Source organism: Acanthochromis polyacanthus, chromosome 11 (genome assembly GCF_021347895.1).
Source record: "Acanthochromis polyacanthus isolate Apoly-LR-REF ecotype Palm Island chromosome 11, KAUST_Apoly_ChrSc, whole genome shotgun sequence".
NCBI classification, from domain to species: domain Eukaryota; kingdom Metazoa; phylum Chordata; class Actinopteri; family Pomacentridae; genus Acanthochromis; species Acanthochromis polyacanthus.
The window spans coordinates 2051526-2071167 of NC_067123.1; the positions used below are offsets into that span (position 1 = coordinate 2051526).

At 40.1% G+C, this 19642-nt stretch overlaps 1 protein-coding gene across 6 annotated transcripts in view; it reads left to right on the forward strand.

Annotated features, from left to right (window-relative positions):
- The first annotated feature begins 800 nt into the window (after positions 1–800).
- map7d1b (MAP7 domain containing 1b) overlaps positions 801–19642 on the forward strand; it is a 73614-nt gene continuing 54772 nt past the window's right edge. For 4 of the 6 annotated variants that reach the window (XM_051955438.1, XM_051955442.1, XM_051955440.1 and 1 more), the window contains exon 1: positions 801–1157. In XM_051955438.1, coding sequence (XP_051811398.1) covers positions 1091–1157 — 67 coding nt within the window. In that variant the 5' untranslated portion in view covers positions 801–1090. The remainder of the gene's footprint in view (positions 1158–19642) is intronic. The other 2 variants (XM_051955441.1, XM_051955444.1) reach the window with 1 other exon arrangement.

Sequence of the window (19642 nt, forward strand, 5' to 3'; positions counted from 1 at the left end):
ATCTGTGTTTGTGGTGGTGGGAGCTGGACTGGACTGTCTGCTGGAACAACTGAACTCACCCTCAGTGATTAATAAAGTACTTTTTCTATTTTAATTCCAAATTCACCTTGTTGATTATTTTATTAAAATGCAGATGAACCTGAGAAAACTTTCTTAAATGTCTAAAACTATTCAGTTTAGTGTCAGAGGAAGAAAATAAAACAGAATGTTCACATTCAAAGAAGCTGCAAAAAGAAAGTTAGGCTTTTTAAAACCTTGATTATATTAGATAAAATAAGATCAACTTTATTGATTCCTCATCAGGGAAATTCACAGATTACAGCAGCTGGATACAGAAAAGACAGAAAGAAACACAAAAATGAGATAAAGCACAACAGGACTAAAAAATAAAGATTATAATAATAATAATAATAATAATGAATTGAATAATTAAGTTAAAATTGCAGATAAACCCCAAGGAAACTTCCTCAAATGTCTAAAAATGTTTCATTTATTCTCACAGAGGAAGAAAATAAACCAGAATATTTACATTAAAAGAATTGCAACTGAAGAACAATGAGCGTCATTAATCTAAAAAAAAAAATCCTCAACTAATTACTCTATGATCAAAATAGTTGCAGATAGTTGACATCTAATGGATTGGTGGTTTCAGCTTAGTTATACTGATTATTTTTTGTTGACCTTTATGTGTTTAAAGGCTGATTATTTCCCCCTGACTGAACGTTTACTTGCAGCATGAATCGGTTTTTTACTTTGAAACGTCTTTCCGGAAGTGCCTCCTCCCTGTTTCCAGCTTGACTCTGCTCCAGCTTTTCATTCCCGTCCGACGGTTTTCCGGTGAAGACGTTCGGATCCGCTGCATCGGATCCTCTCTGTGGTTTTGTCAAACTCTCTGCTCGGTTTGTTCCCGGTTCTACTCGGTTCTACTCGGTTTTTAACCCGCCGAGGGTTAAAAACGGATTTTTATCCACTTTGTTTTTTAATTTTTATTTTTATTTTCGGGTCTTCTGGTCTCTGGTTGGATTTACCGAAGGGCGTTCCTGAACCGGGACTCTGAGGAATGACAGCAGCTGGAACCGGATCCGCCTGAATGGAAACGATGGATTATAAGGAGCTGGAGCAACATCTGGAGGAGAAGCTGAAGATCCAAGACCAGAGTGAGTCCAAAACCAGCATCTGGGCCTGGGTCTGGTTAGTGGGTCTGGTTCTGGTTCTGGATGTGGGTCTGGATCTGGATGTGGGTCTGTGTCTGGGTCTGGATCTGGTTCTGGTTCTGGATGTGGGTCTGGTTTGTGGGTCTGGTTCTGGGTCTGGTTCTGGATGTGGGTCTGGGTCTGGGTCTGGTCCTGGGTCTGGGTCTGGTTCTGGATGTGGGTCTGGGTCTGGGTCTGGGTCTGGTCCTGGGTCTGGGTCTGGATGTGGGTCTGGGTCTGGGTCTGGTCCTGGGTCTGGGTCTGGTTAGTGGGTCTGGGTCTGGTCCTGGGTCTGGGTCTGGGTCTGGGTCTGGTCCTGGGTCTGGGTCTGGGTCTGGATGTGGGTCTGGGTCTGGGTCTGGTCCTGGGTCTGGGTCTGGTTCTGGATGTGGGTCTGGTTTGTGGGTCTGGTTCTGGGTCTGGTTCTGGGTCTGGTTCTGGATGTGGGTCTGGGTCTGGGTCTGGTCCTGGGTCTGGGTCTGGTTCTGGATGTGTCCCGTCCAGTGGAACCCATAAATCGGATCCAACAGTGAATGTGAAGCTTCAGGTGAACAAATTATTTCAGCTTAAACTGCAGAAATAAACAGAAAACCTGCAGCTTTATGGAGATTTATGAGGATTCTCATCACTGATATCGAATATTTTCTACAATAATCAGTAAAAACTGCAGATCAACCTGAAGAAACCTCCTGAAACGTCCCAAAACATTCAGTTTCTTGTCATAAAACAAGGGAAAAAAGCTGCAATCACATAAATTTGACCTTTTTGCTTTTAAAAATCACTCAGATTAATCCAAATAGTTGTTAAGTAAATCATTAGTACACAATAAATCCATTATTTAACATTTAATTCACATTCAAGGAGCTGCAGTCAGAGAATCTGGGGTTATTTATTTATCTTAAAATGACTAAAATTGATGAATTTATGAGCAAACTAGTCGACATTTGATTAATTAAAGCTATGATTTATGAATTTTCTCCAAAAAAGGCACGCAAACCTCCTGAAACGTCCAAAAATATTCAGTTTAGTGTCAAAAAGGAGGAAAACAAACGTTCAAGAAGCTAAAATCAGAAAAATTTGACCTTTTTCATTTTAAAAATGACTCAGATTCATTAATTTATGAGCAAAATAGTTGGAAACTCATGTAACCGTCAACATTTAGAGGATTTATTGATCAGAAAAACCCGAAAATGAGATTTTTACGTGTTTATTTTGTTGGTTTTATTTGCTAATTTCCTCCCAGCAGCCTCTAAATTAAAATGAATTCACATTAATATTGAACGTTTCAGCTCTGATTTATTATGTTTCTCTAAAAAAAATGCAGATTCACGAAAGAAAACCTCCTGAAACATCCAAAAATATTCAGTTTGTCGTTACAAAGGAGGAAAATAAACATTCAGGAAGCTAAAATCAGATAAATTTGACCTTTTTCATCTTTAAAAACAACTGAAATTCATTCATTTATGAGCAGAATAGCTGCGTATTAGTCGACATTTAATTGATTTCTGCTGATTTATTGATCCAGGAGGAGACATTTGGGTTTATTTTTATTCTAAACACATTTTTCTTGGTTTTATTCTCTACTTTCCTCCCAGCAGCCTCTAAATTAATTAAATTCACATTAATATTGGCTCTCTGTGCACGTGTCCAGCTCTGATTTCTGGATCTTCTGTCCACTGTGAAGCTCTGAGCTGCAGATTTCAGTCCATTTTTTCCCCGGTTGTTATTTCTTCTCTGAACTCGCCTCGTCTCGTCCTCCTTCAGCGTTCTGGAGGTGACTTTCTGCTTCTCCTCCCCCATCTCTGCTGCAGCTTCTCTGCTGCATCTGTGGGCGTCTGAACGGCAGAACGAGGCTGAACCTTAAACTAACGCTGCTCCTGGATCAGTTTTATCACCTAAACCTTAAACTAACGCTGCTCCTGGATCAGATTTATCACCTAAACCTGAAACTAACGCTGCTCCTGGATCAGTTTTATCACCTAAACCTGAAACTAACGCTGCTCCTGGATCAGATTTATCACCTAAACCTGAAACTAACGCTGCTCCTGGATCAGTTTTATCACCTAAACCTGAAACTAACTCTGCTCCTGGATCAGATTTATCACCCAAACCTTAAACTAACGCTGCTCCTGGATCAGATTTATCACCTAAACCTGAAACTAACGCTGCTCCTGGATCAGATTTATCACCTAAACCTGAAACTAACGCTGCTCCTGGATCAGATTTATCACCTAAACTTTAAACTAAAGCTGCTCCTGGATCAGATTTATCACCTAAACCTTAAACTAACGCTGCTCCTGGATCAGATTTATCACCTAAACCTGAAACTAACGCTGCTCCTGGATCAGATTTATCACCTAAACTTTAAACTAACGCTGCTCCTGGATCAGATTTATCACCTAAACCTGAAACTAACGCTGCTCCTGGATCAGATTTATCACCCAAACCTTAAACTAACGCTGCTCCTGGGTCAGTTTTATCACCTAAACCTGAAACTAACGCTGCTCCTGGATCAGATTTATCACCCAAACCTGAAACTAACGCTGCTCCTGGATCAGATTTATCACCTAAACTTTAAACTAACGCTGCTCCTGGATCAGATTTATCACCTAAACTTTAAACTAACGCTGCTCCTGGGTCAGTTTTATCACCTAAACCTGAAACTAACGCTGCTCCTGGGTCAGATTTATCACCCAAACCTTAAACTAACGCTGCTCCTGGGTCAGTTTTATCACCTAAACCTGAAACTAACGCTGCTCCTGGATCAGATTTATCACCTAAACTTTAAACTAAAGCTGCTCCTGGATCAGATTTATCACCTAAACCTGAAACTAACGCTGCTCCTGGATCAGTTTTATCACCTAAACTTTAAACTAAAGCTGCTCCTGGATCAGATTTATCACCTAAACCTGAAACTAACGCTGCTCCTGGATCAGATTTATCACCTAAACCTTAAACTAACGCTGCTCCTGGATCAGATTTATCACCCAAACCTTAAACTAACGCTGCTCCTGGGTCAGTTTTATCACCTAAACCTGAAACTAACGCTGCTCCTGGGTCAGTTTTATCACCTAAACCTGAAACTAACGCTGCTCCTGGATCAGATTTATCACCTAAACCTTAAACTAACGCTGCTCCTGGGTCAGTTTTATCACCTAAACCTGAAACTAACGCTGCTCCTGCATCAGATTTATCACCTAAACCTTAAACTAACGCTGCTCCTGGATCAGATTTATCACCTAAACTTTAAACTAACGCTGCTCCTGGATCAGATTTATCACCCAAACCTTAAACTAACGCTGCTCCTGGGTCAGTTTTATCACCTAAACCTGAAACTAACGCTGCTCCTGCATCAGATTTATCACCCAAACCTTAAACTAAAGCTGCTCCTGGATCAGATTTATCACCTAAACCTGAAACTAACGCTGCTCCTGGATCAGATTTATCACCCAAACCTTAAACTAAAGCTGCTCCTGGATCAGATTTATCACCCAAACCTTAAACTAAAGCTGCTCCTGGATCAGATTTATCACCCAAACCTTAAACTAACGCTGCTCCTGCATCAGATTTATCACCTAAACCTTAAACTAACGCTGCTCCTGGATCAGATTTATCACCTAAACTTTAAACTAAAGCTGCTCCTGGATCAGATTTATCACCTAAACCTTAAACTAACGCTGCTCCTGGATCAGATTTATCACCTAAACCTGAAACTAAAGCTGCTCCTGGATCAGATTTATCACCTAAACTTTAAACTAAAGCTGCTCCTGGATCAGATTTATCACCTAAACTTTAAACTAACGCTGCTCCTGGATCAGATTTATCACCTAAACCTTAAACTAACGCTGCTCCTGGATCAGATTTATCACCTAAACCTGAAACTAACGCTGCTCCTGGATCAGATTTATCACCTAAACCTGAAACTAACGCTGCTCCTGGATCAGATTTATCACCTAAACCTTAAACTAACGCTGCTCCTGGATCAGATTTATCACCTAAACCTTAAACTAACGCTGCTCCTGGATCAGATTTATCACCTAAACCTTAAACTAACGCTGCTCCTGGATCAGATTTATCACCTAAACCTGAAACTAAAGCTGCTCCTGGATCAGTTTTCTTCGTGTTTTGGTTTTTCTGCTGCTCCTGGATCAGATTTATCCGTGCTCTGGTTCCAACGTGACGTTTTTCAGACGGAGCGAAGCCTCAGATAAACTCTCAGATCAGATCAGAAGGTCTGCAGAGGTTTGATGGAAATCGTCTGAATCTGACCTGAGATCAGCTTAATCAGAGAAACTTGAGGAAATAAAAAGATCTGGAGAAATAATAAACATTAAAAAAACAGAGGAATGCTGTAGAAACAATGAAACAAACAACAAATAAAGAGATTTGTCTGATTTAAATTCAGTTCAACTCTCATTTTTTTTAAAAAAGGAACTCATTTCTGTTTTCACAGATTTTCTATGTGGATGTTAAAAATTTTAGCCATTTTAAATAATATATGTTTTTCATGTAAATAAATACTTTTTTGGTGATTTAAATAGTTATTATATTAAATATTTAAAATAGGAAAAATCTATAAATAACAGTAAAAATATTTAATATTTTTCAGTCATTAAAATAAACAAAAAGACCCCCCAAAACAGCAGTTTTATATCCAAGCAGCTTCACTTTATTAAAACAATAAATCTGTAAAATACTGATTCTATGTGCAGTTTGTTTTTAGGTCAGATCAGAGACATGTTTCTAATCAAAAATGTGAAATGTAAAGATTTGTTATTATTATTATTACTTACATTTTTCTTTTTTATTATACACATTGTTTATTTAAAATAGCAGCAACTATCTGTGAAATAATTCTGTTTTTCTGATTTAAAAAAGCTGCTGTTTACTGATCAGATCGATTATTGATAGTCAACAGTTTAATAGAATCAACAGATTTAAAATACTGTGATGCATTTCTCTGTAGCTACTTCCTGCTCACGTCTGATTGGTTAAACACCACGAGGAAGAGCCAATCAGCACTCAGAGATCAATATTCAATAGTTTATTTCAATTAAACAGATTTAAATCACACATAAACGCAGACTTTTTAGTATTTTTTGTGTTGGAGTTCATGTTTGTCATCATTTCGACCTCATTTTTAGTTTTAATCACAGTTTTGACCAGTTTCTTCACAGTTAATGTGTAAATTAATATTTTTTTCTGTGGTTTTTCTGCATATTATCTCAGAGAAAGTCTGTAAAATAACAGTTATTTTTTAAAACCACTTTTCAATCCTTAACATACAGTTTTTATTTGAAATAACAGAAAATATCTGTAAAATAATTACGTTTTTTCTGATTTAAATACAGTAATAATAGTTAATTTTATTGTCTCATGTTGCATAAACAGATTTTTTAGTATTTCTTTGTGTTGGGTTCAGGTTTGTTTACATTTTGATGTCATATTTTTCTCAGTTTTTGCTGTAAATATTTAAAAAATCCAAATATCCATTATTAATCTCATTGATTGCTCATAATAATCAATATATTCCTGGAAAACCTGTGTCAGTTGACCTCTAATTCATGGTTCAGAAACATTCTTGATGTGGATTTTATTCACAGGTTTGTCCTGTTTTTACAGTTAACATCTGCACTAATGTTCAGTAGTCTGGATCCACCTTCTCCTCATTTATTTTCATGATTATTTCCAGTCTAGATTCTCACTGAAGGCATCAAACTATGAACACATCTGGAATTATTGAGAAGACAAAAGCATGTGAAACAAGTCAGAACATGTTTAATATTTTAGATTCTTTAAATTATTTAATTTGAATAAAAAAATGCTAAAAAAATGACTCAAAATCTGTCCAAAATAACTCATAAAACAAGTTGAAATTCGTCCAAAATGACTCGAATGACTACTCAGAATTTCCCAGAACATGTTAAAAATGCTACAAAATGATTCTAAATATGTCCAGATGTGTTCCATCCTGTCATAAATGACCCAAAGGAAGTCCCAAATACCCCGAAGAAGTCCCCAAAAAACTCAGTTTGTTCAGAATGATTGAATGTGTCCAAATGAAATTCTCAATAATGACTCAAAATCTGTCTAAAATAACTTTTAAAACCAGTTGAAATTTGTCTAAAACTGCTTTAGTTGAAGTAAATGATTTGAAAATTTTCTGTAATGAATTAAGTATTATTACTGGTGTTATTACTGGTGTTATTACTGATTTTACTACTGGTGTTACTGGTGTTACTGGTGTTATTACTGGTGTTATTACTGGTGTTGTTACTGGTGTTATTACTGGTGTTGATACTGGTGTTATTACTGGTGTTACTACTGGTGTCACTACTGATGTTACTGGTGTTACTACTGGTGTTACTACTGGTGTTGTTACTGGGGTTGTTACTGGGGTTGTTACTGGTGTTACTACTGGTATTACTACTGGTGTTACTACTGGGGTTACTACTGGTGTTATTACTGGTGTTGTTACTGGGGTTGTTGCTGGTGTTATTACTGGTGTTACTACTGGGGTTGTTACTGGTGTTGTTACTGGTGTTATTACTGGTGTTACTACTGGGGTTGTTACTGGTGTTACTACTGGTGTTACTACTGGTGTTACTACTGGTGTTACTACTGGTGTTGTTACTGGTGTTGTTACTGGTGTTGTCACTGGTGTTGTTACTGGGGTTGTTACTGGTGTTACTACTGGGGTTGTTACTGGTGTTACTACTGGGGTTACTACTGGGGTTACTACTGGTGTTATTACTGGTGTTGTTACTGGTGTTGTTACTGGTGTTGTTACTGGGGTTGTTACTGGTGTTACTACTGGGGTTGTTACTGGTGTTACTACTGGTGTTACTACTGGTGTTACTACTGGTGTTACTACTGGTGTTACGGGTGTTGTTACGGGTGTTGTTACGGGTGTTGTTACTGGTGTTGTTACTGGTGTTATTACTGGTGTTATTATTGGTGTTACTGGTGTTACTACTGGTGTTACTACTCGTGTTACTACTCGTGTTGTTACTGGCTTTGTTACTGGTGTAATTACTGGTGTTACTACTGGTGTTACTACTGGGATTGTTACTGGTGTTACTACTGGTGTTACTACTGGTGTTACTACTGGGGTTGTTACTGGGGTTGTTACTGGTGTTACTACTGGTGTTGTTGCTGGTGTTGTTGCTGGTGTTACTACTGGTGTCACTACTGATGTTACTGGTGTTACTACTGGTGTTATTACTGGTGTTAGTGGTGTTATTACTGGTGTTACTACTGGGGTTGTTACTGGGGTTACTACTGGTGTTACTACTGGTGTTACGACTGGTGTTACGACTGGTGTTACGACTGGTGTTACGACTGGTGTTACTACTGGTGTTACTACTGGTGTTATTACTGGTGTTACTGGTGTTATTGGTGTTATTAATGGTGTTACTACTGGTGTTACTGGTGTTACTACTGGTGTTACTACTGGTGTTAATGGTGTTGTTACTGGTGTTAATGGTGTTGTTACTGGTGTTACTACTGGTGTTACTACTGGTGTTATTATTGGGGTTACTACTGGTGTTGTTACTGCGGTTGTTACTGGTGTTACTGGTGTTATTACTGGTGTTAGTACTAGTGTTACTACTGGTGTCACTACTGATGTTACTGGTGTTACTACTGGTGTTACTACTGGTGTTACTACTGGTGTTACTACTGTGTTATTACTGGTGTTATTACTGGTGTTATTACTGGTGTTACGACTGGTGTTACGACTGGTGTTACGACTGGTGTTACTACTGGTGTTATTACTGGTGTTACTGGTGTTATTGGTGTTATTAATGGTGTTACTACTGGTGTTACTGGTGTTACTACTGGTGTTACTACTGGTGTTAATGGTGTTGTTACTGGTGTTACTACTGGTGTTACTACTGGTGTTATTATTGGGGTTACTACTGGTGTTGTTACTGCGGTTGTTACTGGTGTTACTGGTGTTATTACTGGTGTTAGTACTAGTGTTACTACTGGTGTTACTGGTGTTACTACTGGTGTTATTACTGATGTTTCTGGTGTTACTTCTGGTGTTACTGGTGTTACTACTGGTGTTATTACTGGTGTTATTACTGGTGTTTCTACTGGCGTTACTGGTGATACTACTGGTGTTATTACTGGTGTTATTGGTGTTATTACTGGTGTTATTACTGGTGTTAGTGGTGTTATTACTGGTTTTAGTGGTGTTATTACTGGTGTTATTACTGGTGTTATTACTGGTGTTATTACTGGTTTTAGTGGTATTACTGGTGTTATTACTGGTTTTAGTGGCGTTATTACTGGTGTTATTACTCGTGTTATTACTGGTCTTACTACTGGTTTTACTGGCGGTCTACTATCTGACTCTGAGAATCAGTTTGAGGTTTTGTTTCCCCACCGGCGTCCTGCTGACCAGAGGGAATAAATCTTGAGGAAAACCAGGAAGCTGCTCCATTTGTCACGTTTCCTTTTTCTTCTCTCCAGTAGAAGGTCGTCTACAGTAAATAATCCTGTTTGTTTCATCCCTTCAGAGGTTCTCATAAAGCTGCTGACATTTTAATAGATGGAAGTTTAAAGGTAGAAACACCAGATGCTTTTATTGTGGAGGATTAGGAAGAGGAAATACGTTTTTAGATTTAGATAAACGAGAACCGGTGTAAAACCACAAAATCACCCCTAATGGTCACCAGAACATGCTGCTGGGTGGAAAAAAAAACATGCTGTCTTTGAGGAATTTCACCATTTAGCAGAGCGAGCAACTGTAAAATATTAAGAATTGCTGGATTTTCAACTTTCCTGTGAACCTGAACTAATCATGAGCATTTCAGGAAGATGAACCAAATCTGAGCTTAAATCCTGATATTTTATCAGCATCACTTTATTCTACATGTTTTATTTAACATCAAGTGTTTGCATCAGATTCTGTAAAAACCAACAACACAAAAGTTAAATTTTTAAATTTCCGATGGTCCTTGAACTAATAATGTTTGACTTTCATTTATGAAAATTCAGGGATTTCTTTTATTTAACTGCAGGGTCTGTAAAGATTTACCAAAAATACACCATTTATTTAAACAGGATTCTGTAGAAAACTACAAATTCTACGTTTCTCTGTGAAACCATTCAGATGTCAGTGACTCAGCTGGAACCAACGGTCATTTTACTAAAAATCAGGGAACCTTTGGCTGAACTGCAGTCGTGTTTCTACAGAGCAGAGATGACATATCTGTGATCTGAGCAGGAACCGGTTCTTCTTCCATAACGTTTGTAGGTGCTTAAATTTATTAGACATGTTGATTCTAGGTCTTTAAGATAACATTTTAACACATTTTTTTCTTAAAAAAAACTTTATTTTACAGATTTTACTTGTTTTGTTAAATTACAGATAATATTTATTAAAATGAAAAAAATACAGATTTACATGATTATTGTAAAAACAAGAAAAAAATCTGTATTTTTGCAAATACTGTTTAGTTCTTTTACAGTTTTAACTTAAAATGACACAGTTTAAATTCAATGTAAGTCATTATTGTACATATCTTTGTTGTTATTTTCTCGCTGTCGTACAGTTATTATTCCTCTGCTTTCTGTTTTCTGTCAGTCTTGCTGCCAAAGCTTCAGTTTGTTTCCATGTTTTTCCCAGTTTTTATTGTTGTTGTTGTTGTTGTGCACTGAGCCTCCATCATGTGCTTCGTCAGATGTTTTTCTGCTCCTCTGTTGTTAAGCTGCAGTTTTTCTGGTAAACCGTCGATCTGAAGCCTCCTAAAGGAAAGAACGTCGTCCTGCTTCTTCCTGAAAACGTCCTTTAAAAGTAAAAACCTGCAGAGAAACTCACAGCTGCTTCTCCTTCTTCTTCTCCTTCTTTCCCTTTATCTTCTTCTTCTCCTTCTTTCCCTTCTTATTTTTCTTCTTTCCCTTTCTCTTCTTCTTCTTTATCTCCTTCTTTCCCTTCTTCTTTTTCTTCTTCATCTCCTTTTTCTTTTCTTCTTCTTCTCTGCAGGAATCACGTTGAGGCTTCCTGATCTTTCTGAGTCTTTGTCCTCCGGCAGGTTTTTCTCCGAAATGATTTAACATCTGATGTTTTTAAAGCGGTAACCCGACTTGTTCCCCTGAGCGCTCGTCACATCTTCAGATTCAGATAAACATTTACAGGAAAACCGTTTCTAGCTGGAGTTTAATCCAGAAAAACCAGAAACATTCCTCCATGGTCACTTTAATGAGCCATGAACCTGCTGCTGGCTTTAAAAGACGTGTTGTCTTTAAAGAAATCATCTTTTATCAGAGCTAGAAACTGTCAAGTATTAAGACTTGTTGGATTTTCAACTTGAACCTGAACTCCTCATGCTCCACTTACAGTTCAGGAAAATAAACCAAATCTGAGCTTAAAGGCTCATATTTCATCAGCATCACTTTATTCTACATGTTTTATTCGACATCAAGTCTTTGCATCAGATTCTGTAAAAACACAAACAAAAAAGTTGGATTTTTAGATTTCCGATGGTCCTTGAACTAATAATGTTTGACTTTCAGGGATTTTCAGCTGAACTGCAGGCTGTGTAAAAAAATGACCAAAAATAAACAGTTTGTTTAAACCAGATTCTGCAGAAAACTAAAAATTCTGCATTTTTCTGTGAAACCGTTCAGATATCAGCGACTCAGCTGGAACCAACGGTCATTTTACTAAAAATCAGGGAGTTCTTGGCTGAACTGCAGAAAGTGTTTCCACAGAACAGAGGAATTAAAACTGTAAATAATAAAATATCTGTAGTCTGAGGAGGAAGCGGTTCTTCTTGTCGTGTTGATGACATCTGTAGGCACTTAAACATATCACACATGTTGATTCTAGGCCTTTAGGATAACATTTATGAGACAAGTGAGCAAAGAAAACGTGTATTTCTCTTTATTTTATGTGATTTTTGCAGTAATTTGGGGCAAATGTGAGTAATTCTGGATATATTTTAGTATTTTTTTATTAATTCTGAGTAGTTTGACTTTTTTGTTCATTTTGAGTAATTTTTGAAAGATTTTGACAAATTCTAAATCATTTTTGGCATTATTTGTGATATTTTGTCTGTTTTTTTGTCAGAAAGGTGTAAAAATAATGGATAAAATATAAAGCTGAACTGTTCACTGACATGAAAATGATCATATCTGAGAAGCTGTGAAATTGCAGATGTCTGTAGTTTTTCAGCATAAATGGCAGCAATAGTACAATAATTTTATTTATTATGAAATCTGTGTTTAGGCACCAATATTAGATTGTTGGGACTTTTATTTATTCAATTAAAACAACATTACTGGGGTTAAATGTCATCTGAAAACAAGAAAAATGCATTTTATCTGGATTAGAGAAGGGAGAACAGGACAAAATGTTGATTTAAATCAGAAAATGTTGCAAAAAAAATCACCATTTATCAGAGCTAGAAACTGGACTCTTACATGTGAGGGTAAAAGTGCATTAAAATTCAAATTAGTGCCTCAAAACATGAAGATTAACAAATAATTATAATATACAGGGACGCTTAAATACATCTGCAAGCATGTTTTCGTCATTTGTGAATGAACGTCGACATTTTAGTCGTGAAACTTTAAAACATGCGTCGCTTTTTTAAACATTTTTCTGTTGCAGCAGCTGTATATTAAAACTAGAGCTGCAGAAAAGAGTAAAAAATAACATTTATTAGACCCCGAGGTGAAGCAGCAGCTCAAAATTCCAATTTATTCACTTTATTATCACAGGTTGTTAGAAAAACCTGACAAATATTCACATTTAAGGCTCTAAAACGTGTGGTTTTTGCTTCTACAATTGTCCTAAAACTGCTGCTGGTTCCATAAATCAGCTCCAGTCTGGACCAGAGATGGTTGAGGAATAAAAGCTGTCGACCTGCAGCGAGCCTGAAGCGACTGATATTAAACCTGGATGGAGTTATGTCCTACTTTAGCATCCAGAGGAGCAGCTGTGGTCCAAATACCGTCCAGAAAAAACAAGTTTATAGCTCAGAAACAACCAGAGCTGTTAGTGTCCACCGAAAAAAAACAGAAAAAAAACGCTCAGTGATTCAGTGATGGAGGATTTTAATTTGTACAGAATATGTCAGGATGCTGTCAGAGAAATAAACAGATCAGCTGCTTTATTTCTACTTTCTGTGACCGTTTCCATTAATTAGCTTTAATTTGATCAAATCTGTGGAATCCAGATTTAAATACGATGAAAAATGATTTTTATGTTGTCCAACAACAAATTAGCATTTCCAAAATACAGCGTTTTGATGTGGATTTTATTTACAGGTTTTTTCATTTTTACAGATAACATTTAAATTAATTAATACTTTTTTTTACTTTTCTGTAATTCAGAACATTAAACAAACTAAGAAAGAACCGAGAAAAATCAGTAAAGTTGCAGTAAATTGTTAAAAACTAAAGCGGTTAAAAAAACAGCAGAATAGTGTGTTTATAATGTTTTACAGAGTTTATTTATTATAATTCAAAAAGTATATTTATAGTATTTTACAGTGTATTTGTAGTTTTTCTGGTGTGTTACAGAGTTTATTTGGAGTATTTTTCAGGGTTTGGTAGTATTTTACTGGGTGTATTTCTAGCTTTTTACAGAGTTCATTTGCAGTATTTTACAGAGTATTTATAGTGTTTTTCACAGTGTGTTTGTAGTATCTCTAGTCTCTGTTTGGTTGCTCTTAAAGCTGCTGTTCTGCTTCTCTTTGCTCTGATTAAAAAGCCCGTGAGCGGTTCCCTCCCTGTAGGTTCTATTTGTGGACGTCTGGTTTTATTTTACGGCTTCGTTCTCTGAACACAAACGTCTTTATTTACGTCTCTGCAGCCGTTGCCATGGCGAGGAGGTGATGTAACGATGAGGTCACTGAGGAGGAAGTGAAACAGCTTCACATGTCGTCTGAGAAAAGCTCTGGATGAGATCCTCGTCTGTTTCCTCTCTCTGTCCTCTGACCTGTTTTAGAGACGAGAAGCAGCGACTGAAGCAGTAATTAATGGGCCATGTTTGATTAATGCGGAGCGCTGACTCGCTGTGACTCGCTGTGACTCGGTAACCTACTTCTGCTGGATAGAAACATCCTCTTCTTCCTGCTGAAACATCTAAGTTCAGGCTTTATCTTCTGTTTTATTTCATCTCTGAAGGAAAACCGGCTTTCCTGGGATCTTTCTGCATGGAGTTTGCATGTTCTCCCTGTGCATGTGTGGGTTTTCTCCGGGTACTCCGGCTTCCTCCCACAGTCCAAAAACATGCTGAGGTTAATTGGTTACTCTAAATTGTCCGTAGGTGTAAATGTGAGTGTGATTGTGTGTCTGTATATGTAGCCCTGTGACAGACTGGTGACCTGTCTGAGGATAAAGCGATGGATGGATGAATGGATGGATTGATGGATGGATGGAGGGATGGAAGGATGGATGGAGCGATAGATGGAGGGATGGAGGGATGGAGGGATGGATGGATTGATGGATGGATGGATGGATGGATTGATGGATTGATGGATGGAGGGATGGATGGATGGATGGATGGATGGATTGATGGATGGATGGATGGATGGATGGATGGATGGATGGATTGATGGATGGATGGATGGATGGATGGATGGACGGATGGATGGATGGATGGATGGATGATGGATGGATGGATTGATGGATGGATGGATGGACGGATGGATGGATGGATGGATGGATGATGGATGGATGGATTGATGGATGGATGGAGGGATGGATGGATGGATGGATGGATTGATGGATGGATTGATGGAGGGATGGATGAAAACCTCCTTCAGACTCAATCAGCTGCAGGTTTCCAGTTTAACTCTCTGAACTCTGAGCTGCAGATTCTGGAGGGTTTTCACTGCGTTTCCTCACGTTTCATTAAAATCCAACATCCTGCAGCTCTAAACACCGAGGAGAGAGAACTCAAATGATTCCGTCAGAATGACAGAAATCAGATTAAAAACAGCAAAACTTTAATTTCTGTGATTATTTCATCTGAGTCTAAATCATGATATTTTATGGAATCACTTTATTCTACATGTCTCATTTAAAAATGAGCCAAAAATAAATAATTTGTTCTATTTAACTGTTTGTGTGAACAGTAAAAACTAGTTCAAACCAGTTCAGACTGTTTTTCTGTTTTCATCTATTTTTACTGGTTTTTACTGGTTGCCTTCTGGTTTTATCTGGTTCTAAACTGGTTTTAACCGGTTTTAATAACTTTTAACTGTCTCTAAACTGGTTTTAACCGGTTCTAAAGTAGTTTTAACCGGTTTTAAACACTTTTAACTGATTCTAAACTGGTTTTAACCGGTTTTAAACATTTTTAACTGGCTCTAAACTGGGTTTAACTGGTTCTAAACAGTTTAAACTGGTTCTAAGCTGATTTTAACCAGTTCTAAATGGTTTTAGCTGTTTCTAAGCTGGCTTTACCCAATTCTAAACTGATTTTATCCAGTTCTAAATGGTTTTAACTGGTTCTAAAGTGGCTTTAAACTGGTTTTCACCGGTTTTAAACAATTTTTAACTGGTGCTAAGCTGAATTTATCTGGTTCTAAACTATTTAAGTGGTCACAATTTCTACAGAAATAGTTTAAGTGATTTTACAGATTTTTCTGTTTTGTTAAATTACAGAAATTTTCTAGTAAACTCTGAAATCAGCTAGAAAACATAAATATTATACAGATTTCTGCTGATATTTTCCAGGTTTACAATTTTTGAACAAAACAATATTTCACTATTTTTAAAGATTTTTGTGGCGCTTTTCTGCCAGATTTATTGTGTTTTTATTATTATTAGTAATACAGTTTATTGCTGCTGTAGACGTTTTATTTATTTTAAAGTTTAGTTGAAAGTTTGATGATTCTTTTTGTTTTTACAGTTTCTAACATTTTGGTGATTTTTAAAGATCCCATTTTTAGTCCTCTGGGAGTTTAATTAGTGAATCATTCATTATAATAGCTGCTGGTTCATTTAATATCTGATAACTAAGAGATTTGTTGTTGCAGCATTTTTATATTTTTACAGTTTTTGAACAGTATTCCACTGTTTTTAGAGTATTTGTCCTTCTTTGCTTCCAGATTTTCTGTGTTTTCAGTATTTATCTTCCAGACGTTTTATTGAGGCCTGTTGTGGATTGGTGACCTTTATCTGTGCTGCCGGTTGTTGTTTTGAAGGAATCTGAATCTCTGCAGCTCGTTCTGATCTCAGGAGCGTTTCCTGTTCCTCCCAGCGGCGTTTCCGCTTCTTCTATGAAAAGATAAAGAGCTGGAGGGTTCTTTGTTTTGGGTGAGATGCTGTAAATTCCTGGTCAGTCGGTGTTTGTGGAGTTAAACCTACAGATTTTATCCTGAGGATGTAAACCAGCGGTGTCCAACATGAGGCCCGTGGTCCAAAACTGGTCCTCCAGAGGGTCCAACATGAGGCCCGTGGTCCAAAACTGGTCCTCCAGAGGGTCCAACATGAGGCCCGTGGTCCAAAAGCGGTCCTCCAGAGGGTCCAACATGAGGCCCGTGGTCCAAAAGCGGTCCTCCAGAGGGTCCAACATGAGGCCCGTGGTCCAAAACTGGTCCTCCAGAGGGTCCAACATGAGGCCCGTGGTCCAAAAGCGGTCCTCCAGAGGGTCCAACATGAGGCCCGTGGTCCAAAAGCGGTCCTCCAGAGGGTCCAACATGAGGCCCGTGGTCCAAAAGCGGTCCTCCAGAGGGTCCAACATGAGGCCCGTGGTCCAAAACTGGTCCTCCAGAGGGTCCAACATGAGGCCCGTGGTCCAAAAGCGGTCCTCCAGAGGGTCCAACATGAGGCCCGTGGTCCAAAAGCGGTCCTCCAGAGGGTCCAACATGAGGCCCGTGGTCCAAAAGCGGTCCTCCAGAGGGTCCAACATGAGGCCCGTGGGCCAAAAGCGGTCCTCCAGAGGGTCCAACATGAGGCCCGTGGGCCAAAAGCGGTCCTTCAGAGGGTCCAACATGAGGCCCGTGGGCCAAAAGCGGTCCTTCAGAGGGTCCAACATGAGGCCCGTGGGCCAAAAGCGGTCCTCCAGAGGGTCCAACATGAGGCCCGTGGTCCAAAAGTGGTCCTCCAGAGGGTCCAACATGAGGCCCGTGGTCCAAAAGCGGTCCTCCAGAGGGTCCAACATGAGGCCCGTGGTCCAAAAGCGGTCCTCCAGAGGGTCCAACATGAGGCCCGTGGACCAAAAGCGGTCCTCCAGAGGGTCCAACATGAGGCCCGTGGGCCAAAAGCGGTCCTCCAGAGGGTCCAACATGAGGCCCGTGGACCAAAAGCGGTCCTCCAGAGGGTCCAATATGAGGCCCGTGGACCAAAAGCGGTCCTCCAGAGGGTCCAACATGAGGCCCGTGGTCCAAAAGCGGTCCTCCAGAGGGTCCAACATGAGGCCCGTGGTCCAAAAGCGGTCCTCCAGAGGGTCCAACATGAGGCCCGTGGTCCAAAAGCGGTCCTCCAGAGGGTCCAACATGAGGCCCGTGGTCCAAAAGCGGTCCTCCAGAGGGTCCAACATGAGGCCCGTGGTCCAAAAGCGGTCCTCCAGAGGGTCCAACATGAGGCCCGTGGTCCAAAAGCGGTCCTCCAGAGGGTCCAACATGAGGCCCGTGGGCCAAAAGCGGTCCTCCAGAGGGTCCAACATGAGGCCCGTGGGCCAAAAGCGGTCCTTCAGAGGGTCCAACATGAGGCCCGTGGGCCAAAAGCGGTCCTCCAGAGGGTCCAACATGAGGCCCGTGGGCCAAAAGCGGTCCTTCAGAGGGTCCAACATGAGGCCCGTGGGCCAAAAGCGGTCCTTCAGAGGGTCCAACATGAGGCCCGTGGGCCAAAAGCGGTCCTCCAGAGGGTCCAACATGAGGCCCGTGGTCCAAAAGCGGTCCTCCAGAGGGTCCAACATGAGACCCGTGGTCCAAAAGTGGTCCTCCAGAGGGTCCAACATGAGGCCCGTGGACCAAAAGCGGTCCTCCAGAGGGTCCAACATGAGGCCCGTGGTCCAAAAGCGGTCCTCCAGAGGGTCCAACATGAGGCCCGTGGGCCAAAAGCGGTCCTCCAGAGGGTCCAACATGAGGCCCGTGGACCAAAAGCGGTCCTCCAGAGGGTCCAACATGAGGCCCGTGGACCAAAAGCGGTCCTCCAGAGGGTCCAACATGAGGCCCGTGGGCCAAAAGCGGTCCTCCAGAGGGTCCAACATGAGGCCCGTGGACCAAAAGCGGTCCTCCAGAGGGTCCAATATGAGGCCCGTGGACCAAAAGCGGTCCTCCAGAGGGTCCGACATGAGGCCCGTGGACCAAAAGCGGTCCTCCAGAGGGTCCGACATGAGGCCAATGGACCAAAAGCGGTCCTCCAGAGGGTCCAACATGAGGCCCGTGGGCCAAAAGCGGTCCTCCAGAGGGTCCAACATGAGGCCCGTGGACCAAAAGCGGTCCTCCAGAGGGTCCAATATGAGGCCCGTGGACCAAAAGCGGTCCTCCAGAGGGTCCGACATGAGGCCCGTGGACCAAAAGCGGTCCTCCAGAGGGTCCAATATGAGGCCCGTGGACCAAAAGCGGTCCTCCAGAGGGTCCAACATGAGGCCCGTGGGCCAAAAGTGGTCCTCCAGAGGGTCCAATCCAGCCCTCAAAGTGTAAAAATTCCAGAGAAGACATTAACTGCAGATTGTAAATTAGTAAAACTATAAATTTAAAATAATTTGTAGACCATGACAAGTTGTTTGGATCAGAAAGTAAAATACTAGATTGTTCTTCTGTCATTTCGTGTCTCATTTTTGTCTTTCTTTGTCTTCTTCTGTGGTTGTGATCCTCCAGTAAATCCTCCATGGTTCAGTTCCAGGTGACTAAATGTTGTGTTCCTTTGTAGACACTCTGTGATCTGGAAGTTGTAATGTGGAAATGATAAACTGAGGATGAATGTTGATGAAACTGAATTTATTTTTCTTCATAAATTTCAGGTTGTTCATGATGTTTGGTAAAAAGATAATTCCTTAAATGTGAACATTTCTGTACTAAACCAAAGGAACCATTAGGAGTTGTGGTTATTTAGAGGTTATTATGCTGTGGTTTCACTGGTTTCACTGGTTTTCCTGGTTTTCCTGGTTTTCCTGGTTTTCCTGGTTTCACTGGTTTTCCTGGTTTTACTGGTTTTCCTGGTCCTGGATGTGGAACCTGGACTAGGATACCTCTCCTGGTCTACCGTCGTTCCTCTAAAGCATCTTTCAGCTCCTCCTCCTCACTCGTTGGCTGTTTAAATAGTTTTGAGGCAAACGTGGACGCTGAGATTCCTGAGGTGGATCTGAGCCACATCCTGCTCTGTTCTCCTCCAAACATGAAGCTCAACAACAGTCTGACCTGATTCACCACACCAGGGTCGCTTTTTAAAAGAATTCAGTAGAGAACATTTTACATGAACAAGCAGCACTTTATGGACGTTTTCCTTTCACTTTTCCTCACTGTAATTATCCTCAG